Consider the following 21,895-nt stretch of genomic DNA (forward strand, 5'->3'; position numbering starts at 1 on the left):
CTCCAGTTCTTTGTCTAAAAAAACCCTGTTTGCAATTGTGCCTTTTATAAAAAATATCTGTGGAGGAATTATCCTCCCTTTGAAGTGACCTGCCTTAAGTGTTAAAAGTATGTAGTGGAAAAGCAGACCTTTGCTGGGGTTGGTGGGGAGTACTTGCATGATGGAAGAATCTTTGTAACGATGCCTCTAGAGAGGGTTTGCCTTTATAATTATATGCAAGTATCACACCAGTAGTGCGATCCAGGTAGGGACTCAAGATCTATTTTTATATTCCAGGGACCCCAAGCCTCTTCCCCCCCTCAGCTCTCCTTCAGGGTAGGCCAGGGTGATCATGTCCTTTATTGTTGTAACTCCCAGATTGTGATACTCTCACAAAACTGTTGCTAGGCAACAAATGTGGTTACCAGGTCTCAGCGAATAGCTGAAGGGAAAGCAAAGTGTTGCACCATTGTAGAGTAACCATAGCAATGACCTACTATTACAGAGTGGAAAATTATCATTAACAATGTTAAAGTATCATACAGAAGCCTGGGATCCTGAGACTTCCCAGCAGCATCTCTGCATAATTGCGTTATCCAGGAAGGACCCTCAACTCTTGCAGGGCACCTAGTGACTGGAGTGTTTTGCAAGAGGGATTATGATTAGATGCTGAACTACCCAATCTCACTATTTCATTATTTCAAAGTACGCTTCTTGCCCTACTTTTTTAGTGTTGTCGAGGAGAGGATGACAGTGCATGAATATTATACTATAAGGGCAAGCAAGAGGCACATTAGAAAACCCCTTCCATTCAAAACACATAAAAATAACAATAAAGCTATTGGGAAGGATTTGGGTGCTTCGCAGAGTAACAAGCAGCCAGCCAATGTATGTATCACCAAGGAGGAAAATTTCTGTCCATAACTTGTGTGCTGAATTTTTGCCTCCTAGCTCTGCATTGGCACAACCGAGGAGTGAGAGGACACAGCTTTGGAAGCTGGTTTGAACTGAACTCATTTGCTTTGTATGAATTTGGGGGATTAACAAATCTTTTCCATCCTCTTTACTGCCCTCTCTGCTCATAATTCATCCAATTGGCCCAGGGAAGACTATGACTATGACGGCGCGAAGAAGGCACTTGGCTTGCAAAGAGCGCGTGTCTTCTGCACGTGTGTACGCGGGCGGGTGTTCTTTGGGGCTTGGTTGTGCGTACCGGCGCCTGCGTATAGCTCCCGCTTCCCAGCTTGACCCTTCCAGCTTGCTGCTGAGGGCGGAGGATGTCCTCCCCCCCCCACACGCGCACACACACGCACACCAACGCCGATCTCCCGGATTTCCAGCAGGTAGTGACGCGGTGCCCTTTCTGTATTACAGGGACGGAGCGGCACGAGCTGACCTCCTGGAAGAGCTTCTCGTCGATCTTTCGGTTCTTCCACGAGGCGATGGAGGCGAAAACTAGCTCGGGGAAAGCGGCTCCCACGCGACGGTCGCAGCGGATCCGCTACGAGGAGCTGTAAAGCGGCGAGCAGGCGGGCGGAAGCGGCTCCCGCTTGTCTCTGAGCAGGCGGCGCGCTGCGTTCCCAGCCCCTCATTAGATTGTTTTCTTCCTAGAGCACAGGGTCGCCGTCTATACATCTAAGTAGTGTTTTGCATTATTTCTAGATGAGTGCAACTGTCAAAGCAATATGGGTTCACTGCTTATGCTTCCTGTGGGCTGCGGCTTGGATTTCGGGCTGCCCATCAGTGCGCAGATTAAGGCTGACAGCAGCGCTGCACGGCGCAGTCTGGCGCAGCTCTAATTGCCCTGGACGCAGCCCTGCCCTGAGTTGATGGCGGGCTGCTGCCGCCGCCGCCGCTGCGGCTCTTCCCTGGTCTTAACGCCCGCCTTTTCCAGGGGCCGCTTGCTGCTCCCCCCCCCGCCCCTCTCTTTTTCCCTCCAGCCGCTCGGCCGTCGGCCTTCGTTTTAGATAACACGTTTTGAACAAAGAATTTATTTCCATTCCAGAGTTTATGCCTATGTGCTGGACATTTTAAAGTAATTCCCTGTAACGTTATTTTGAGGTTTTTGTTTTTAAAGGTCCCGCGTTTTATTTTATTTTTTTAAATCCACATGAGGAGATAAACTGCAGTGCCCTGTGCTAGTGATCTCCAGTGATGCTTTTCTCTGTGATTGGAGTATAAATGCTTAGAATCTCACATAGTCACAACATTTTTTTCTTTTATGGGTAGCTCATTTCTTTCAATGCTAAAGAAAGCCTCTGCACTGAACTGAAAATAAATTTAATCGATACCTATTTTTTTTATATATATATTGAGAAGATTTGAACTCTTCAGAGTAGGACTGCTGTAAATCTCAGTTTGGGGACCAAACTCAAACACACCCAGTTTTAGTGCTTCAGGAATGCACTTTCCAAATGCTTATTGTTTTGGAATACTTTAGGGTTTTCAGGGAAAATTGCTGAATCCTTTTAAAAAATAGAAATAGCAGCAGTAGTATTTTAAAATGTTTCTTCTGATGCCTGGTTGGCATCTTTATTTTTTATTCAAATAGATTATCTATTTTATGACAGATCAAATAGCTAATAACTTTTTTAAAATGCTGGATGGTACCAGAATTCCACAAATCTAGCCTTTTTTGAGTGCAAGGCAAAGGGAGAAGCAACAAAACATTCAGTTTGACAAAACAGGGTCAGCTTTGGAAAGAAGAGGTCCTCCCTTATTGCTGAAGGACATCATCCATCAGGGTCCCCTCACATGGTTGAACTCCTCAAGTGGAGATTCATTTTTCCTTAATCATCTGGTTATCACTGTGAAATATTGATGGACAAAAAAAGTGTTGGTGGTGGTCCTCATTTAATGACTACTTGTTATCATTTGAACTTATGAGAGCACTGAGCAAATGATACTTACAACCAGACTGATGGAGCAGCACCCCCATAGTCAAATGATCACCTCTGTGACCTTCCCTGCCGGCTTCCCACAGGCAAAGTCATTGGGAAAACGGGCAGGAAGTCAGACGTTACAATCACATGAGGTCCTCACTTAACAACCTGCACAGTCCTCACTTAACAGTAACTGGAGACTGCCAGACCCGCCACCACTAAGCAGCACAGTCTCATGACCTTGTGCTTTATGACTGCAATGCTTATTGATGACCGCTCCAGTCCCAATTACTGTTGCTAACCGAGGACTAGCTCTACTGATGCTACCATAAGTAGCACTATTACCAAAACAGTCCTAATCCATTTTAGTGACTTGGGCTTAAAAAGTAGCCCATGCAGGCATGAATCCACATTTCGTCAACAGATCTTTCCAATTATGTGAAATGAGTTCTGCCTCCTCCTTGGGCTATGACACTGCCTGCTCTAAACCTCCACAGGTGTGGCCTATATCAAAATTGAGAAGCCAGCCATTTTTGCTCTTCCAGGAATTTTCTGCCAACAGCTGCAGCCCGATGCAAGAATTCTGCACACTTAGCAGTTGATCCAGAACTGTCAGAAGGTGGACAATGCCAAATGACCAAATTGCTCTGGGTGTCTTGAATGAGCGGGGTGTGAGAACTGTGACTTTTGCCTCTTTGGAAGAACTAATTGTCATGGGCTGTGGTATGGGTGGCAAGCATTTAGCAGTTGAACAGCAGACAATGCGTTCATTTTATTCTCTCATATAGCTTCACTTCTGATGACACTAAAACAGAATATTGATTGTCTTTCCTTCATTGTATTTATTTGACAGTTTTGAAATTGGAACCACTCTTCTTCCCACAAAAACACATTTATAGTGAAGCTTTATAATTTCAGAAGACTCCAAGAAGAATCCGGAACAGCTTTTTCCCCCATATGTGTGCTCATGATTAAATTGCTGTCTTACTTATCTGAAAATGTATTCTCTGGTATATGCCTCCCACTCAGGGCAAAAACTAGATCACTTGATTGTTCCCTTTGCTGGAAATCTACCAAAGTGATGCCCCAGGCAAAGGCCAGGACCAAGTGGCTCCCAAGGCTATCTGCTTCGATTAACTAGGGTCTCCATGTGTGTGTGTGTGTGTGTGTAGATGCCTTTGTGCATTTACACACACCTATATACTGTTGCTTTCTCCCCTGCATTTTTTTAGATTCCCTCACATACCAGTGGATATCCTTTGAGACCTGGAAGCCCATAAAAATGTGGAACTGGGATTTTTTTTGCAGCAGATGGTTGACTGTTCCTCAATTGTACCAACATACAATCCAGTGGGTTGCTTATGGTTGGTTTGTTTAATTTAGCTCTCCTTTCTTCTTTGCCTGGTCATTTCAGCTTTTATTTTTCCTTGTTGCAGCAAAGGTGGCTAGAAATCTTTTGTTGTTGTTGTCTCCATATTTATGTAAATCCTGGTTAAATCCTGGATATTTCTTCTCTTGTTTGTTCATTTGTTTGCTGTTTTTTATTCCTTATGAATTATAATGTTGGGGGGGGTTGACCGTAGTCATAGGAAAATAAACCACCATAACCTGCAATCTCTAAGTCGGGAAGTCTTTTGAGGCTGTCAAAGTGCCAAATCGGATCAAGCAATCTCTCCCCACCTGTTTTTAATTTTTTTTAAATGTTAATCATCAATTTCTACTCTACAGTGCAGACCCACAAGCCCTAAATAATGGGGCAATATATTGTTGCCCAGTTAGCACTCTTGCTCTTTGTGGACCAAACTGTAAGCACAGGGAATTATTAAAGATTGTCTCTTTCTATCTACACTGAACCTAGGAACAATAATAAAAATAAAGATGGTTTCTCTTCTAAAATTCCAGGTGTGTTTTACTTGTATTAAGCCTTACTGAATAATCTGGAGAAATGCAATAATCAAGATTGTTTGTTAACTATCTGGGATCAATTAGAAGGCAGGATATAGCAAATAGCCACTTTTTCTAAGGATCACTTGAGCCATTTGATCAAAAGCAATTGTAGAAAATAATCCAATCATCTTTGTGTTGGCGTAGTAGTACTATAGTAAGGATATGCTTTATATAGTCATAATGTCATATGAGAAAGCAGTAATAAGAAAACTTCTCCACCTGAAGAAAATCTGATTCAGAAATCTTACTGTCCAATCACATGTATATTATTATTTTATATTGTACTGCAAGTTTTAAAATTCTGTATTAGCCATTCAGATCCATTTATATGAGATGGGCAACAAAGGAATGATGGATGGATGGATGGATGGATGGATGGATGGATGGATGGATTTATATGAGATGGGCAACAAAGGAATGATGGATGGATGGATGGATGGACGGACATTTTTAATAACGAAGTCCTTGCTAAAAAGACCAGACTAGGGCTTATTTTTTTCAAAAGGGATTGGAGGAATACACTTACATTAACAAATTAAATAGTAATTTTATAGTGAATTAATGGATTTACCTAGCAGGCACAAGGCTTTTGTAGAAAAAAGAAAGAAAGAAAGAAAGAAAGAAAGAAAGAAAGAAAGAAAGAAAGAAAGAAAGAAAGAAAGAAAGAAACTGTTTTGTCTTGCTGCTTATATCTCAAAGCTTGGTGAATATAACAGGAATCCCAGAGCTCATTTTCATGTCCCCCTAACCACGGCACATACATGCCCTTATAACTGTTTTTATATTACATGCATCATAATATTGCTTCAGTCTGATTCCCAGCCTGCAGCTGAAGCAGCTTAATATTACCTGTTGCTGTTCCAGTTTCAAAGCAGTGTTTTTCTATCTTCTCTCCACACAATTTGTGACATGGACACAATTTAGCACTCCAAAAGCTCCACGGAGTGATCACCCTGCGTAATGCCTGGCCATCACTTTCTGAGAAGCTTATCAGGTCTTCAAGTTAATTCCTTATATAAGCAGGAATAGCAGCCTTTTGAAATAACACTAGACCTGTGTTTAAAGCACAATAGTAGCACTACACTCGCAGCAGATTGATTTTAACCGGGAGAGACAGATTTTTCCAGTTTTGGGTCGAGTTATTAATCAGAAATAATAACACCCTGAGATTTGCAGACTTTCCATTTCTTATGACAAGGGATTTTTCATGGGACAGCACAATATAGGTAGCATAGTTGGTTCAAGCACTGGTGGATTACACTTTAATCTGGACATCTGGCTATGCACCCAGAAAATAGATAGAACATCTTTATTCTGTAGTGGTAAAAATGAGAAAGTTCTATGAAACCAGAGTTGATTGAAAAGTGGGCAATATAAAAAAATTGTGGCTTCCAGGACAACAGATTTTAACCAAAGGCATATTACACCAAAGTTATGGTGTCTATGCCCAAATCCAACAACAGCTTTGCCTCTACTCATCCAAGCTCTGACTTACATACTCTTAGTGGTTATGTGGCAGAAATGAACACAAAATGCTCAATGTAGTCCTCTAAACATTTTGCCCAGTAAATTTTGATTTTTCAACAAAGAATGGAAAGCAGTAGGTGTTTTCATCACGGTGCTTGGCTGGGTATGGAACTGGCGGAAGATTGAGGAAGAATTACTGTAGGGTGACTTACTGTCAATATGATGCTTTCCTCTTGGTGATCAGGATGAATCTCACAGTCATGCAATTCTATACATGTTTACTCAGAAATGAACCTGTTATAATTTTCATTTGATGTACTCCCAAATGTATATAAGCTTGCAGTCCAGCAGCAGTCTCTACCTCTTTAAAGTTCATGTACAGCAGCCACAAATTCCTAGCAGCATTCTTGCTTCCATCCAATTTCATTGCAAAGGAAGGGAAAGAATGAAGGAACCCTGCTTTCTTGGTACAATTTGAAAAATATCTTCAAACAACACTGGAACTGGAGAGTAGCAGTAGAGAAAAGTGGGGCTTATTAGGTGCCCCTCCCTTCTGCTTCTATATAATCAAGCAGTGCTTCCAGCATTTTCAGCAGAGAAAAGAACGATTCTTTCATGAGGTCAGGAACGTGGGAGGCTGCTTCTTGGCTCCTCTCAGACTCCTTCCTCAAGCTGCCACAGTGAATTTGAACCTGCACATAACTCCGTTAAATTTGTCCAAAGCCTATAAATCTATCGATCCACTCCTAGAAAAAGACTTTAAAAAAAGGACTACCTACTTCCTAGCCAAGCCCTAGAGAGAGAGAGAGAACGGCAGCTGATAGCTGTGATTAAAAAAAAAAAGGTGTGCCTTTTTGGTTACTTCCCCAGAGATTCTAGAAGCCCCACGGCTTTTGCTGATAGACATCAATAAATTTGTGCTAGGTCCAACCTTCATCTCCATGGCCAATGCTAATTCCAGGCTTTCCCCCAGATTGAAAGGGGAACATAAGTGTACCTTCCTCCAGTTCAATCCAGATTGCTTTATTCCTCTTCACGAATTCAACTAATCATGATTCTGTTTCTAACAGAAGAGTTCCTTGGCAACATCCTTGGTGTCTTCTGCTTTTGTGTTCCTGAAAGTAATCTGGCAACCCTATCCCTTCTAACCCACCATCAGTGCAGGCGGATGGGAGAAATGCAACTTTAGCTCTAGCAGTTATTACAAACTGTATGGAAAGTGATTTGGATGCTCCCTCCATCCTTTAGCTGTAACTGAGGACTATAAGAATCCCATCAAAGAGTTCCAGATTTTATCTTCTTTGACTGCAAGATGTACAAAAGGTCTGGGGAGAAGGGGCATGGAAGAGAAAGAACTTTAAAACACACTTGGTGGGAAAATGTTGGATTAATTATGTCAATTGGATCAGTAGTTTTAGTTTCACATTGCTGGCCTGCCTATATCCTAATGTCTTCAGAAGTTGCTAAAAATCTGGCACTTTCAGCTAAAATGGGTACAAGAATCCCAAGGCTGCTGAAAATGCCTGTAGAAGGGGGGAAATGGGGTGGGTGTTAGAGTAAGCAGTTTTGCCACTCTCTGGTATTCTTTTAGTCGGGTGTAGAAATCAGTAATCAAGAACAGAAAGCATGCTTCCAATACCAATAGATCTTTCTGAGGCAAGAGGGGAGTTATTTTTAACTAGATCGTCCATTTGTCCTATATTTATTTTTATATCAAGTTCTTCATTGTCCAAAATGGTTTACAGCAAGGAGATGGAAATGGAGATCTACCATCAATTTACCACCATTTTAGGAAGTAGATTTTACAGTTATCTTAAACTTCATCTGACAAACATTTAAGAGTATGAAGTCAACCAAGTGGGCTCTAATTTACATTTTATTGAGCCCTCAGAACAGGTATAGGAATGTTTTATTTGTTTCTAACAGACATAAACCTTTGTTTGTCAGGTAATTGTTCCGAGTAATCCTAAAGCTTAATCCACTATTGTCTGTTTTCCCTGATTCCCTTATTTTTGTTAGCAACTTGTGTGTGGGGCACAGAGGAGAGTAAAATGGTCTTGCTGTTAATTAAAGTTATTTCTTAAGTAGTCCCATTTTTCAGGCAAACAGGACAGACCCTAGGAGAAACCCACCTAGTCTCAATTTGTTCTGGGAAAGAAAAAATTTTGGTTGTGTAAAACTCAAATTTTCTTTTTCTTTTTTTCTTTTGTTTATATTGCCCCCTACCACCATCTCATAAATATGTTGGAACTGATTCCTAATTGACTACTTTAGGATATTTAAGTATTTTGAAGTTTTATTGGAAGAACAGTATTCTCCTGCTCTTCTCTTTTGAGCACTCATATAATTGAAAGCTGGCATAAAACAACCGGCGTTACCATGCATGTACCTACATTCCAGGTTATATCACAACTGAAATTAAATAAACTGTTAATATGGAATATCTCTCTGTATGTCTCTTACAGACAGATCACACGTTAATTGTTGATTTATTTGTTCAAAGTGAGGGAGGGACAAGTCACCCAACTTTCCAAATGCCGCCATTCTTCGCCATCCCTCGCGTTTCCCACTTTTCTTTCCAGTTTCGGATTGCACGTATTTGTGAGCATTTCACCAGATCAGTGACAGCTCTTTATTTGCATAATTATATGCTGTGGTCTGAAGAGAAAACTAACCCCCAAATTTCATGGGTCAGCAAACTACAACAATCAATGTTTTATCACGTATGCTAAGAAAAAGCGTGAGGTGGGGAGGGGGGGCGGAGGCTAAGACGTATAAAGTTTCTTGGGGAGTTTTTTTACTCCTCAGAAAATTAAAGATGTGGCGCCCTTGAATGGGTGGACATCTTTGCAAATGCTTTGTAACTGAATTCTGTTTGAAAAAAGGAAAGTAGAGATTAGTAAGTAGCTCGGAGAGAAAGGGGAGTGCAGACCCTCGAGCGCTGATTCAAAGGACCTTCCCCAAATAAGCCCGGCTGTATTTCAACGGTTTTCCGATTCCCCGATTGTAAAACAGCGCCATCCTAGAGCCCTATTGCAGTGTTTCCCAAACTTGACAATTTTAAGGCATGTGGACTTCAACTCCCAGAATTCCACAGCCAGCAACGCTGGCTGTGGAATTCTGGGAGTTGAAGTCCACATGCCTTAAAATTGTCAAGGTTGAGAAACACTGGTTTAGTCGCTTTTCCCTTCCCGCTTCCTTAGATGCGCGCAGAGACCTGCGCGCCTGTAATTTGGTATTTCCTTCTCCAGGAGGTTTTGGTTTACGAATTCAATTCGGCCTAGGACCAAAAAAAAAAAAGTCCTTTCTTTTTAAACGGCAGGTCTACAGTCTCAAAATACAAGGTGCCAGTTGCTTCCCTTCCCGTCTCAGGATCTGTCCGTCAAGTGCCCAGGGATCCCTCCCTCCGCCAAATGTGGCGACTCTGAAGCGTGGTTTGTTTGTTTTTTTCTAGACCGGTGGCTGTGGCTTGATGTCAGGCTTCTCAAAGGTGTTCTTGAGACGGTCTCTTGCCCTTAGCCTTTCCCTCCCGCCTTCTGCTCCCCGTTCCCTTTCCCTTCTGCGAGGGATCCTGAAGGAAGAGGCAGAGCTATCTCCGGGGCTGGAGCAGCACAGGGGTCGCGAGAGGATGCGGATGGTGGCCAGAGGATGCGGACGATGGGAAGCCCCCATGACCACCGGGGACTGAAAAGCGCCAAGCCCAGATGGCTAAGTGATCCGCGGCTGGGCTTTGGATATGAGTCTTCCAGTCTCAGGAAAAGGAGGTGGTTCCTTCATTGAGCAGAAATTCTTTGTAAGTCAAGGAAGGAAGGCAGTGCCTCCCACTGCTCTCTGAAGTCTTCCATTCTGTGAGGTCTGGAGGAGACACCAACTTTCTGGCCCAACCTGCAATCCCTCAATCATGAATGGAGCAGCCTCGCTTTGGTTTGGTTCTTTTTATCTTTTCAGCCAACCCATTCCTGTCCTGAAAACTTCAGTTTAGGCTTTGAAATGGATATTTGGAGCCACAGTGGAGTAATGCCTCTGAATCACTTAAGGTAACTGAGCAGGTTGCCTAGATCTCCAAACTGCTGCAGAACTTTACAAACGCTCCGGCAAATTTTCTAGCGATCCCAAAAGAGATTGCTACTTTTTGCTCCAGGTCCACTGCAATGGAGAACAGGATTATCAAATGACAAGTGAAATTCTCCCTCTGCACAAATCCAGAGGGAATTTCTGATTGCCTTTTTTCCCCTGGGGGGAAAACTCTCAGAAAGTGGAAACACCTGACTGATTTTGGGCTCAGAAGCTAAACAGGTTCAGGCCTGGCTAGTAGTTATGGGGAGACATCTGGGATATTCCTAAGTTTTAGGTAAGACTAAGAAGAATAGCATCCTTTAAAAAGGCAGTGAGACTACTTCCATACTGCTGCACAGAACATTTCTATGGATGAGTCTACAAAATTAGCAAGAGCTGAGTTCATGTTACTTTCACATTCTTTCAACTGTCTTACCTAAAAATGTGTACACTTATTTTATTTAATTAATATAAATAGAGGAAATTGTAGAGTTTAAAACTGGAGAGCAAATAATAGAGAGAGCTCCATCCATAGTTCATATTTTCCTCCAGGGCTCAACATTTGCATGCTATCTCTCTCTCCCTCTTTAAATATTTATTAGTTATATCATTTGGCATCCTTGCATCTTAACTTATCCCAGATTTTTATGTTTTTGTCCACTTTCTTTTTGTCAATCTCAAGTTCCTAATAATGTAGTATTTCTTCAATGTTAGCTTTTCATAATAGTTCACTTAGTTAATCTCAGGAAAATATATACAAGATTGTATCTAGATGTCACATTTCTATAAGGTTAATTCAGTAAATGTAAAAGACTAATTTAACTCTTCTCCTTTTGTCTCCAAAACAGAATGAACATTTTTATTGGATTTTTTTGCCAGAATATTAACGTTTGGAAATCGAAACATCTAATCAACTTCTGAATGATTATCAGCTTTTATCATGAGTGGGGGGATGGTGGGAGGGGGGGGGAGAAGAAATTCAAGATATGCCAAAAAGAGAGTAGAGGAAATTCAATGGGGCTGCTAGGAGAGGAAAGACTTATTTCTTCAGCTATCGCCTAGCACCATGGACAGCGCCTCGTTTGTTGCTTCCTGTTCTCCCTCAACGCTTTCCTTCCTTCCCTCGAACTGGCCTCCGAAGAGTCCCTTCTGAAATAAAATGTAAAGGATCAGTTGTCTTGTTTCCTTTCTTACTATCCAAATACTTCTGCAGTGGGAGAGTAACACAATAGTTTAATTTAATCCCCCCCCCCGCCCCGCAATTGTTCATATTGTTCACACTGGTGTGATTCAAGTAATATTTTGCAGACCCGCTGCCTGGTTTTACTTTCCACTATTTTATCAGTGGCATTCACTGTGTTTCTCAACCACTTTCCCTGAAAATGAACATTAGACATCTCCCCCCCCCCCGCCGCCGCAGCTCGGCCTTTACTGTCTGCCCCTCTCCTGGCCTCTGTGTCTCTCTCTGAAGCCCCCATGGATTGCACTGTGTCCTTGCCCTTCCCAAGTCTGTCCTCAGCCATAAGCGCTGTTGGGGAGCCAGGCTTCTCTTGAGGGGTCACAAGGTAGTTTCTCTCTTCTTTGATGCCCACCTACTCTGAGCACGCCAACTTCCAGACAGCTGGTTAATTACAGCCTCTGAAAGGCACCCCAGTGCTGCAACCCAAACGAAGAGCTGGAAAATTGACAGCAACTTGCCTGACAGCCTTCCCTTTATCTCCATACCCTTTCCTCCTCTCCCCTAATGTCACCCACCCTCTGTTTCAGACCCCAAACTTAAACTCCCTGCAACTTCTCCTTTCCAGACCCACCCACCCACCCGCTGTGATCCTTAGATCCAGCAAAGTCCCCGCCCCTGATCCTCTGCCCAACCTTTCATTCCTTTCGGCTTAGGGCAAAGAACCTCTTTTCTTCTGCTTTGATCACCTCCTTGCCAATTCAGCAAACTGGAGCTGGAGCTGCGCAGCTATGCTGTTTACGTGCTCACTATTTAAATCCAGCAAGACGCCCATTGCTCATTAAAGCTTTTCGCTCAGCCTTTCATTTTTTAGTGATGAGATTCTTTCCATTTGCCTCTCCGATCAAGTCAAATTTTAGAAATAGTGAGCAGTTTGGGGAGTTGCAAGTTTCCGGATTTCTGTTGAATGTCCCAGTTACCATCTGAACAACAAAGGTGCAAAGTTAGGAACTCCTTTAAACTTCCCGAGGTAGGAAAAGAATTCCAAAGCAAACCAGGAGTTTTCTTTTTAGAAATATAAACCTGAATTCTGTTACCTTGCTGTTTTGGGAATATGCTTTGTGAAATTGATTACTGAGTTCTCCGTATCACACCCATGTTATTGTTGTCATTAAGCTTTTATCAGTGAATAGAACTACGGCTATGGAGGATATTTTGTATTTTGCTTATGGAAATAATACTAACTGCCAAAAATTCCAGGTCACTTTCTTTCGTTTTTTTAGCAGCAGCTTTCTGGACACAATGACAAGAAAAAAAAATCTAACTTCTTTTTCACTCATCTACCCACCTTTTGATGAATTAAATGGCTTTACTTATGTTTTTCCTTCATCTTTGGTGGGAAAAGATGTAATACACATTTTCTCTGTTATGCGATGCAGCTTCCCAATGGAAGGTTTCCTCGTAACTTTTACACTTTCTCCTGTCCATACAAAATGTTCGATAGAGCAGATTTTTTTTTAATTCAACAAGCAGGTCGATACAGAAGAAAGATGATACCTTTCTTTTTGCAAAACGAATTCCTGCTCTATGACATGATGGATAATGTAAACCTGTTGCAATTTTCCAAAAGCTCTTAAAGACAGAGTCAATTTAAGAAAATTATTTTCAATTAACACTCTAACTGATTTTCTTCTTACAATTGGGCCATTCTAATAAACAATTAAGTGTTTGTTTGCTTGCTTGCTTTAAATAGAAAATGAATTGGCAGCAATATAAATCTTATACTCTGAAAATTAAGCTGAAAATATATGTTAAAGAACTTTCAGCTTTCAAATGAATTATTTGGTTCACTCTTATATCTCTCTTGGGTTCTTACATTTTTCCATAGCATTTGCCCATTACCTTAAAAAATAATTTCTCCATTTCTCCATTTTGCACTATGTTATAGTTTCGTTGTTTTACTTTTTGCCACTATTATCTAGGATGTTTCTGGGCATCTCATAATTAACTAGTGAATTTCAGATTTAGTTGTTATCTTAAAAATAACTTTTAAGGGAACGTAATTATAAAGATGGGGGTATGAGGCCAAAGTAGTTTGTGATTAAGTGTTCAATATCATGGTATTTTCTATCTTTTTCTCTTCAATTACTATGGTCACTTATGTTTTTTTCTCAGGATTATTTTATTTTCCTCTTATTTGTGACATGTTTGTGAGGGGGGGATCATCATTTACTCCCTCTCTTACTTCCTGCAAACCTTCAAAGTCATTTGAAGTTACTTTGTTTGTCTTCAGGCCATTTGTCAATGTCAAAAATACCTGAGCTATTTAAAGAAATCAAGTGATGTAATGTACCTGACTATATACACATATTCACACTTCATGGAGTTTTCTGAAAATCATTAGGCACCGATTAATATTTGAAAATGCCTACTGGGCATTTCTGTAATATATATATATATATATATATATATATATATATATATATATATATATATATATATATATATATATATATATATATATATATATATAATATTTTAGGATTAAGTTGCTAGTTAAAGCATTATTTTCCTCCAAGGTTAGCAGAATTTCTATCTAAAATTTTAAGGAGCAATTAATTCTAGAAAATATTCAGCAACCACCAGCAACTTCCACATTAATTTTTCAATAGCAACTCTGTAATATTTTTTGCCATGTGTCCCTCCCGCTTCACTTTCAAGTTGGAATGAATAGGATTCTCTGAAGAAGCCACAAAACTTACAGATTTCATAATATACACATATTTACCTAGCTATATAATAATGGGCGAGACTTATTCCTTTTCTAAGAACAAAGCATCCCTCCCTCCCTTCCTTTCAGTATGGGTGAACCGTGGATGAGAACATAAACCTAGGAAGCAGATAATATTACATTCTGGATTCATCTTATTTATTATTATAATTTTGACTAGTTCATGTCAGTATCTGACTTTCTGAAACAGAGCTCATTGAAACTCTATTCCTGTCATGCAGAGCTAAACTATTATATTATATTGCTTAGTTTCAGTGGCAAAGAGCTAAGTGTGGCACGTGCAACAATCCATTTATTCGTGAATATTTTCTGCCTGCCCACGGAGAACAGAAGAGAGTTGCCAGTTCAGTATCTGCTGCTGAAATAGCAGCTACCCAGGATACTGAAGTCACTACCTGTGCACTTTGAACTGCTTAAGGCGGTGGGAGGGAGAGGATCAGAGCGAAAGGTCTGTTAATGCTGGAGTCACAACTAGCGCAGCTAAAGAAAAAGCAGGTGGAACTAGTAAAAGGGAGATGAATTTGCTGGCATGGGAGCCAGGAAAGAGCTAGATGTTTTAACATTTAAGCTTTCATTATCAGTTTAATTTTCAATCCAGTACATTGGGATATGTAAACTTGATCCCAGAGCATGTTCATCTTTGGTGATTTGGAGCTGATCAAGCTGCAAAAATTCCGCAACCCCCAAATTACAGTCTAAACACCTAAGATTGTACAAAGGTTCTCATTAAAAGGGGAGAAAAAGAAGTGACCATGCCATTTTTCAAATAGTATCTATCATGCCAGACTAGTATCTTTTACCTTTGTGGTATTAATCTTTAAAACTGCATACATTTCTGAAAAAGTGAATCTGTTTCCTTTGGGGGGGAGGGGTGGGGGGGAGGAGGCTGTATTTCAGTTATTTTAAAAATTGTAAATAAACTTTTTCTATGTTTGTAAATCTGAAGAAAAACAATATTTTAATAACTTTGCTGAAACTAATGCTTACAAATAATTGACTTTGTGTTATATGTACATGTTGGTACTAAACTTTGAGGTTATTTTTTCCTATGAAGAAACATTTCCATAATGTGAGTTCCTAATTACATAAGCACTATAAACAGGCTTTCCACTTAACAACACCTCTCTCATCTTAATACATGAATTCATTTAGGATACAAAGCATAGCCCTTTAAGGCTTTCCATTAAGGATATATTTAATGTTGACACAGATCATGTTTTCTCTATTCCAAAGGCAGCATAAACCCAAAAATATATACTTTTATATAAAATATATTTGACTTGGTGGTATTTTCACTTTAAAATCCTCCTAATTATTTTTGATTATTCACAAAAGAGTCAAAGACTAAGTTAATATGACCATCATCTATTTATACTGAAGCTACACCTCTAGGTCTCAATGTATACGATGCAACCCTGCAGCTAATAAATGGTTTTACATTTTATTTTTCTTTCATTTCCTTTTTTTTAGTTGGATCTTTAAGCATCGAGGAACTACAGCCTTTAAAGGGGAAACAATCGCTCAGCACATTTCAACATGAATTCGTGACGCATTCCCAACAGAAAAATGCCAGAGTTCAAATTTCGGCCAGGGGATTATTTTTTTTTTTAAATTTAATCTGGATTATTAATAGGATTTGTCCATTGTTTTATATTATTTAATAGCATACCTTTATTTTATTTTTTTTATTGTGGTAACAGATTAAAAATGTCCTTCGCAGAAGGACGCCTGGAAACTTTTCCGGGGACATCATTGCAAGAGATTCTCTCAGTGATGGATTGGAATTAACGTCCTGAAAGACACAGCGCCATCTAGCAAACGAAACGGGAATCAAAGGCGAGGAATGTACGCTGCCTCTCGAGCAACCCAAAGGGGGAGGGGAAGAGGGGGAAGGGAGAAAAAGGGGTGATGAAACTCCCACCTCAGTTTCACCTGGACAGAACCCACCCCCAGCCCCAAATAGCCCCAGAGGCTCGGCCTTTGCGTCCTGCTTTCATGAAAACAGCTCACCCCCTCAGCCGTCTCTAACTCACATCTGCTTCCCCCAGCTTTCTTTTAGTGGCAACAACCAGTTTCCAGCATTTATTGACAGGGGGGGGGGGAAATCCACCTGGCTGGCTCTTAATTAACTTTCCTGCTCGTTATCTTCTCTCAGCGAGGTTTAAAAAGAGAAGAGAGTCACCTTGGTCCCGTAGAGGATAAATACAAGAAATCCGCTTGCTTAGATAAGGTTGCATTTCTTTCTCTGAGCAGCTAAAATAATTCGGTGGATCTGATGCAGGAGTTTAAACAGTCTCTGAAATATGAGTCTAGCCTTCCCTGCCCCCTTACTTTTCAGATGAAACTTTACTTCAGGTGGTTTTTTTTTTTTTTGTCCCAGGGAAATGTTCCTCTTTAGTAAATTGGCTGTCTTTCAAAAGCAGCCAAAACCAAAAGTAATGCTTTCTGGGTTAATGTATTGGATACAGCTTTGCCCAAGATGGTGTTCGAATTTATTGGGCTACAGGACAGGACCCACCCTCCCCACCCTGAGGGCCATGAAAGTTTCGACTTTGCCCTCTGGAGGAGAATGAGTTCAAAAAGCCTACATTAGAGCCCTCCTGACCTGGTAATAAACATTAGTAATCAAGTTGGCCAATGTTATTATTCCCCAGTTACAGTACTTTTATTAGGCCAACATAAGTTTGGAAACTAGAGGGTTTGGTGTGTGAGGAAGGAGAAGGAAAGCAACACACACAAGTACAGAGAGAGAGAGGGAGGGAGGGAGAGGGGCAAAGGAGAAAAAAATCCACTATTAACGGGGTTTGCAAGTCATGTTTCCATTAGCCCCCTGCAATTAAACGAAGACAGCAAATCGGTTTGCTCCAAAGAAATTACAGCGCTTCTCTCAAACAAGGCCGACATTGGCCTTCCTGGCTGCCATCTGCCTGGCAATTGGGCCACCCCGTGCCTGGCAGGCCTGCAGAGGCCCAGGGCTCCCCGGCCGACCGGCCTGGTGGGGCTCAGGGCGAGTCTGACTTCAAGAGCAGCGTCTTTCGGGGCCCCTTCTTGGGCCGCGGTGATCCGCAGCCGAGCCGCGGTTGCAGCGTCGGAGCTTCTTCACGCGGCCAATTTCTCGGGCTGGTCATCACCCGCCCCTTTAAGTCCAATTCGGGGAATTAATTTAATTCCAATTCCAAACCGCTGGTTGCCGAAGAGTTAGGAGAGTCAGCTCTGAGCCATCGCTTTGCGCACTGGGCACCTCTATAGTGAAATCTGGAAGGATAAGCCGGGGCTGATTCAGGACTCCTGGCCGAGGCATGGCTTTAAAATGTTGCTGAACTTCAGTAGAAAACTAGGGCATCTCCGGGGTGGGATGGGAGTTTGGGTTGTGTGTGAAGAGACGCTCTTTGGAGGGTCCTTCGATGTTGCCTCTCCTCCTCCTCCTCCTCCCCATTCCATTTTTTCCCCACCCAGGTAACCTGCTCCACCGCGGGGTTTCCAGCTGCTTAAATGAACATTGATTTATTGCGTTGAAAAGCAAATTTACACACACGCCAACGCCACCCCGTTTTGTTTCCCCAGACCCTAAGATTTATTTTCTGCTTAGCGCCGGGCTGACAAAACAATGTCTTTAACTTTATTACACAGCAAGGAAGAAATCCGTCTTATTCCTCCTGCCTGCCTCCCCTCCTTCCTTTCTCACTCCCCGCTCTTGTTACCTGCTTTGCTGGGACTGGAACGAGTGAGGGCGTGGGGGGGGGGCGGATAGGGAGAAGGCTGAGCGGGGAGAGGGCAAGGAAGAAACTTTGCATTGGGAGGCAAAGAAATTTAAATTTTGGAGACAACTTCATCCGTCCTGGACTTTTGAAACAGGGATCAGGATAACAAAGAAGAAGAAAAAAAGAAGACAGCCGAACAGAAAGGAAAAGAAGAACCCCTCCAAACGAGAAGGCTGAAGTAATTAATTTGTTTTATGAAGGGGAGGGTCTGTCTTCACTTGAGAGAACATCTGAGATCCTTTGCAAAGCCTCTCTGGAAACAGGTCGACGACTGAGGAGCAATCAGAAAGCAACACACTTAGTTTTAAAATAAAATAAAATAAAATAAATCCGGCGTCCTCCCTACCACGCTGCCTTACCTCTGCGCAGTCACCCAGTCTAGGAGGTGGCTGATCTCAGGGGACTTGTCGCACTTTGAAGCCGCCTTTACGGTACACTTCATCTACGTTTTTTTGTTGCCTTTGGTTCTCATTAAAAGGGCCTTTTCTTCTTTTTTTTTTTTTCCACTTGGTAGACTATCACCGGTTCTTCATTTCACACTCCTGAAAACGCTCTTACATCTTATCGAAGAAGGCGCGGAATCGCTTTGGGTGGGTGGGGGAGGTGGGGGAGGCGAAGCCGGGTGGGGGGGGGAGGGAGCGGGGAGGAAGAAACGGCCATCACCAGGCATTTTGAACTAATACGCGACAAGGGGGGACGGCGGGCCTGTGGGCGCCAGCGAGAGGCTTCCCGGAGAGCTCTCGAGGCGGTGTGCTCTTTCGGGCCCTTAGGGAAGCCTTGGAACGGGGCCACCCGAGGAGCTGATTGGGGGTGTGAATGTGGCTTCCCCCCCCTCCTCCTCCTTCCCTCAATCCGGTTCTCACGGAGGAGCCTAGGAATCCCTTAGGGTGAAGACGCTCTCTCTTAGCCAGGCCGGGAGGAGGAGGGGGGAATGCGACGGGGGAGGGAGCCCACCACCCTCAACCGCCTTGTTCGGAGGGGACCGTGCCTGAAACGCAGCAGCTCTCAAGAAAGGCTCTCCTCCCCCCCCCCATTGCCCCCTCCAATGCGGCTCCACCGCTGCTCACCCAGCTTAGGCCTTGACACTTGTTGTCCAGACTGACCAAAACGAGGCTAGGTTTAGCATCCCTCCAGAGGGTCCTGCCTAGATTCTTTCCTCTGGCCTCTCCTCTAAAAGGAGATTACTTTCCAGGCTGCACGGACAACACCGCCCCAAACGATCCCCAGGATCCTGTCTAAAAATGAAGCAAGAAAAAAGGGGGATTCTCTGAATACCCCCCTATTCAAATTAGCAGAATTTCTTTCTGGCTGCCCTTTGACTCGGGCCTGTCACTCCAGGAGACGCCAGGGCCATTCCTTTCACCTCCTCCCTTCCCACGGAGGGCCTTCAACCAACGGGGCTTCGAGGCTTCGGAGAGACCGCCGGAGATCAGAGCCGGAGCCTACGCCACCCTGGTCTCTAGGAGCCCTCCCTGGCAGCAGTCAGACACGCCCTGAGATGAGCAGGGCTTCCCTCCACGGTCCTGCCCTCCCTGGAACTGCAGCAGTCCTGAGGCAATGGGGGAATTGGGCTCTCCTGGCCTCTGCCCCCCGTCCCCCCCCCATAGCAAGGCATGCCCCGCACAGGACTAGAAGCCTTGATCCGAAGTGGAGACTTTTAAAACAGCAACTATACTTTGGGGTAGATGGAGGATCGGCTAGATAAATCTGATGTAACTTTCAGGGGTGAATCCTTGGGGACAACCAATCCGATTCCAAACTTTTGGGTTTAGAGCAGGTACCGGCTCTTTGGGACTAGCTTTGTTCCGGCTTTAACCAACTCCTCGCAATCAGCAGAGCTAGGAAGGGATGCTCGTAGGCCGAGCAGACTAAACAACAGCCGTAGGCCACAGGGCAACCTTTGCCTTGTTTTGTGGTGTGTTTCCAAAGCCAGCTCTCTGCATGTTCAACCCTTTGCCCACGAGGAGGTTCCCAGTGTTGCCTGTGAGGCTTGCTCTCAAGGCCTTGCATTAAGGAAAGGCCATTGGACAAAGGAAACCCCCGCTACTCTCTGGTTGATGCCCCAAGCAGCCCGGTCAGGCACACAACCGCCCACCCGCCTGCCCCACCAGACTAGGGATTCCCACATTTCTCGGAGTGGGCTAGGGGGAAGAGCGAGCATGGCTGAGTCGTGGTCCTTGCCTCCTTTACTTCCCCTGAGATACCCAGAGCGCCTTAAAAAAAATCTTTGCAGAGCAAGATTCACTCTGCCACGAAGCGGCAGGCTCGGCACCACCTCGCTCTTTGCCCGCCTTCCACTGGAAGCCGACCCCAACTTCAGTCCCATTCTCGATCAGCTTCGCTTTAACTCGAGCGTCGCAGAGAGCTTGAGTGGAGGCGGCTGGTTCGAGGCGCTGAACTTGGAGGGCAGCAGCACATTCCGCTGAAGAACCGGAGCTAGAGATGGTTGGCAGGTTGGCAGGAGCGGAATGGCTGCCTTCCACGCGGCTGACGTTCCTTGATCTCCTGGGACCGACAACAGCTTCCAATGGTCTTCTTGGGCCCCGAAGGGCGGTAGTCGCGAGCGCAAACCCGACTCCTCACTCCAAATGGGGAGCAGACCTCTGTCGAGCCCCAGTCTCCAGCTCCGCTCCGGGTGGCTCTTCCCAAGGAGAAACACAACCGGTTGGGGGGGGGGGAAGTGGCTGAATAAAATACCCGTTCAAATGCTATTAAGCACAGCAGAAGAGCAAGTCTCGCGCCTCGTTCCGCCTTAATATGCAATTAAATTAAAGCCCATTCCTCGTCAATAGTACCGTCCAAAATCCTCAGCTGAGTTTCAGAGATGTCTGGAGTTAAGTAGCTTTCAACCACCGGTTCTAAATGGCTTAGGAGCTACCTTTAAATCCTGCGCTTCCGTTGATATAAATATGCTGTACGTGTGAATGCCAGTTTAGCGTGACATATTTCTTTTCCAACTGAGGAAAGCCTTCACCACCCTCGTGATAAAAAAGCTCACCGACATATTTGACTTTACAAAAGGAGTTAATTTCACCCTGCTCCTCCCCCCATATCTTATTTTACGACCAACTTTGTTGGAAAAAGAGCCAGCGGAATCCCTGTTCTTTGTGCAGGAAGGCTGGTTATCGCCTTGGCAATACTGCCTTGGCAGCATAGTTGGAGGTAAAGTTCCTTGAGACCTAAAATAAATGGTGTGTGTGTGTGCGCGCGCGCGCAACAACAACAGTTTCACCATAAAAACGGAGAAGGGAATGTTTGCAAGGAACTTGTAGTAAAGGAAGGAGCAGCCTTACAGCGAAGGAGAAAATTGCCCACAGTTTTCAAAGATGGCATGGGGCGGCAGAGGAGTTTAACCAAATTTGTGTTTATTAGCGATTATATGCGCCCGTCTATGACAGTAATAAGGATCTGATTAATGGATTATCTATTTGGAAAGGGGAAAAGAGATCGCACAGGTGCCAAATTTTAATGGCTGAACAGCGCCCCACAATTTTGAGCATCCTCTTGTGGAACCCTTTCTTTTGCTTCAGATAAGCAAAATAAAACAAAAACACACTGGATAAGAAATGTTTTATTTCAGAGCAACGTCTCCGGCAGAGCTGAATGGGCGCATTCACCACGCTTAACTTTCCCTGTGTGTGATCAAAGGTAAACGTTCCCACCGTTTTCTCCCCTTCCCCCTCCCTCCCTTTTCGCCCCATTAACTAATATGTTTGAGAAAGATTCGTGTTTGCACTGAGTTACAAGGGAACCAGAATACATGGGAGGGCTTAAAATACTAAGCAGAGCGCTCCCTGATATAACAATTAACTGTATGCAAGATTTATAGTTCTAC

General features: G+C 43.3%; 1 protein-coding gene across 2 annotated transcripts in view; it reads left to right on the forward strand.

Annotated features, from left to right (window-relative positions):
• FAM172A (family with sequence similarity 172 member A) overlaps nucleotides 1–11,497 on the forward strand; it is a 239,878-nt gene extending 228,381 nt beyond the window's left edge. The window contains exon 11 of one of the 2 annotated variants that reach the window (XM_039335704.1): nucleotides 11,180–11,497. In XM_039335704.1, coding sequence (XP_039191638.1) covers nucleotides 11,180–11,184 — 5 coding nt within the window. In that variant the 3' untranslated portion in view covers nucleotides 11,185–11,497. Of the gene's footprint in view, nucleotides 1–1,353; nucleotides 4,760–11,179 lie in introns of those variants that run through there. The other variant, XM_039335702.1, reaches the window with a different exon arrangement.
• The last annotated feature ends 10,398 nt before the right edge of the window (nucleotides 11,498–21,895 follow it).

The sequence above is a fragment of the Crotalus tigris genome, unplaced genomic scaffold (genome assembly GCF_016545835.1).
Source record: "Crotalus tigris isolate CLP2741 ecotype Arizona unplaced genomic scaffold, ASM1654583v1 scf7180000017646.2482762, whole genome shotgun sequence".
Lineage (NCBI taxonomy): Eukaryota > Metazoa > Chordata > Lepidosauria > Squamata > Viperidae > Crotalus > Crotalus tigris.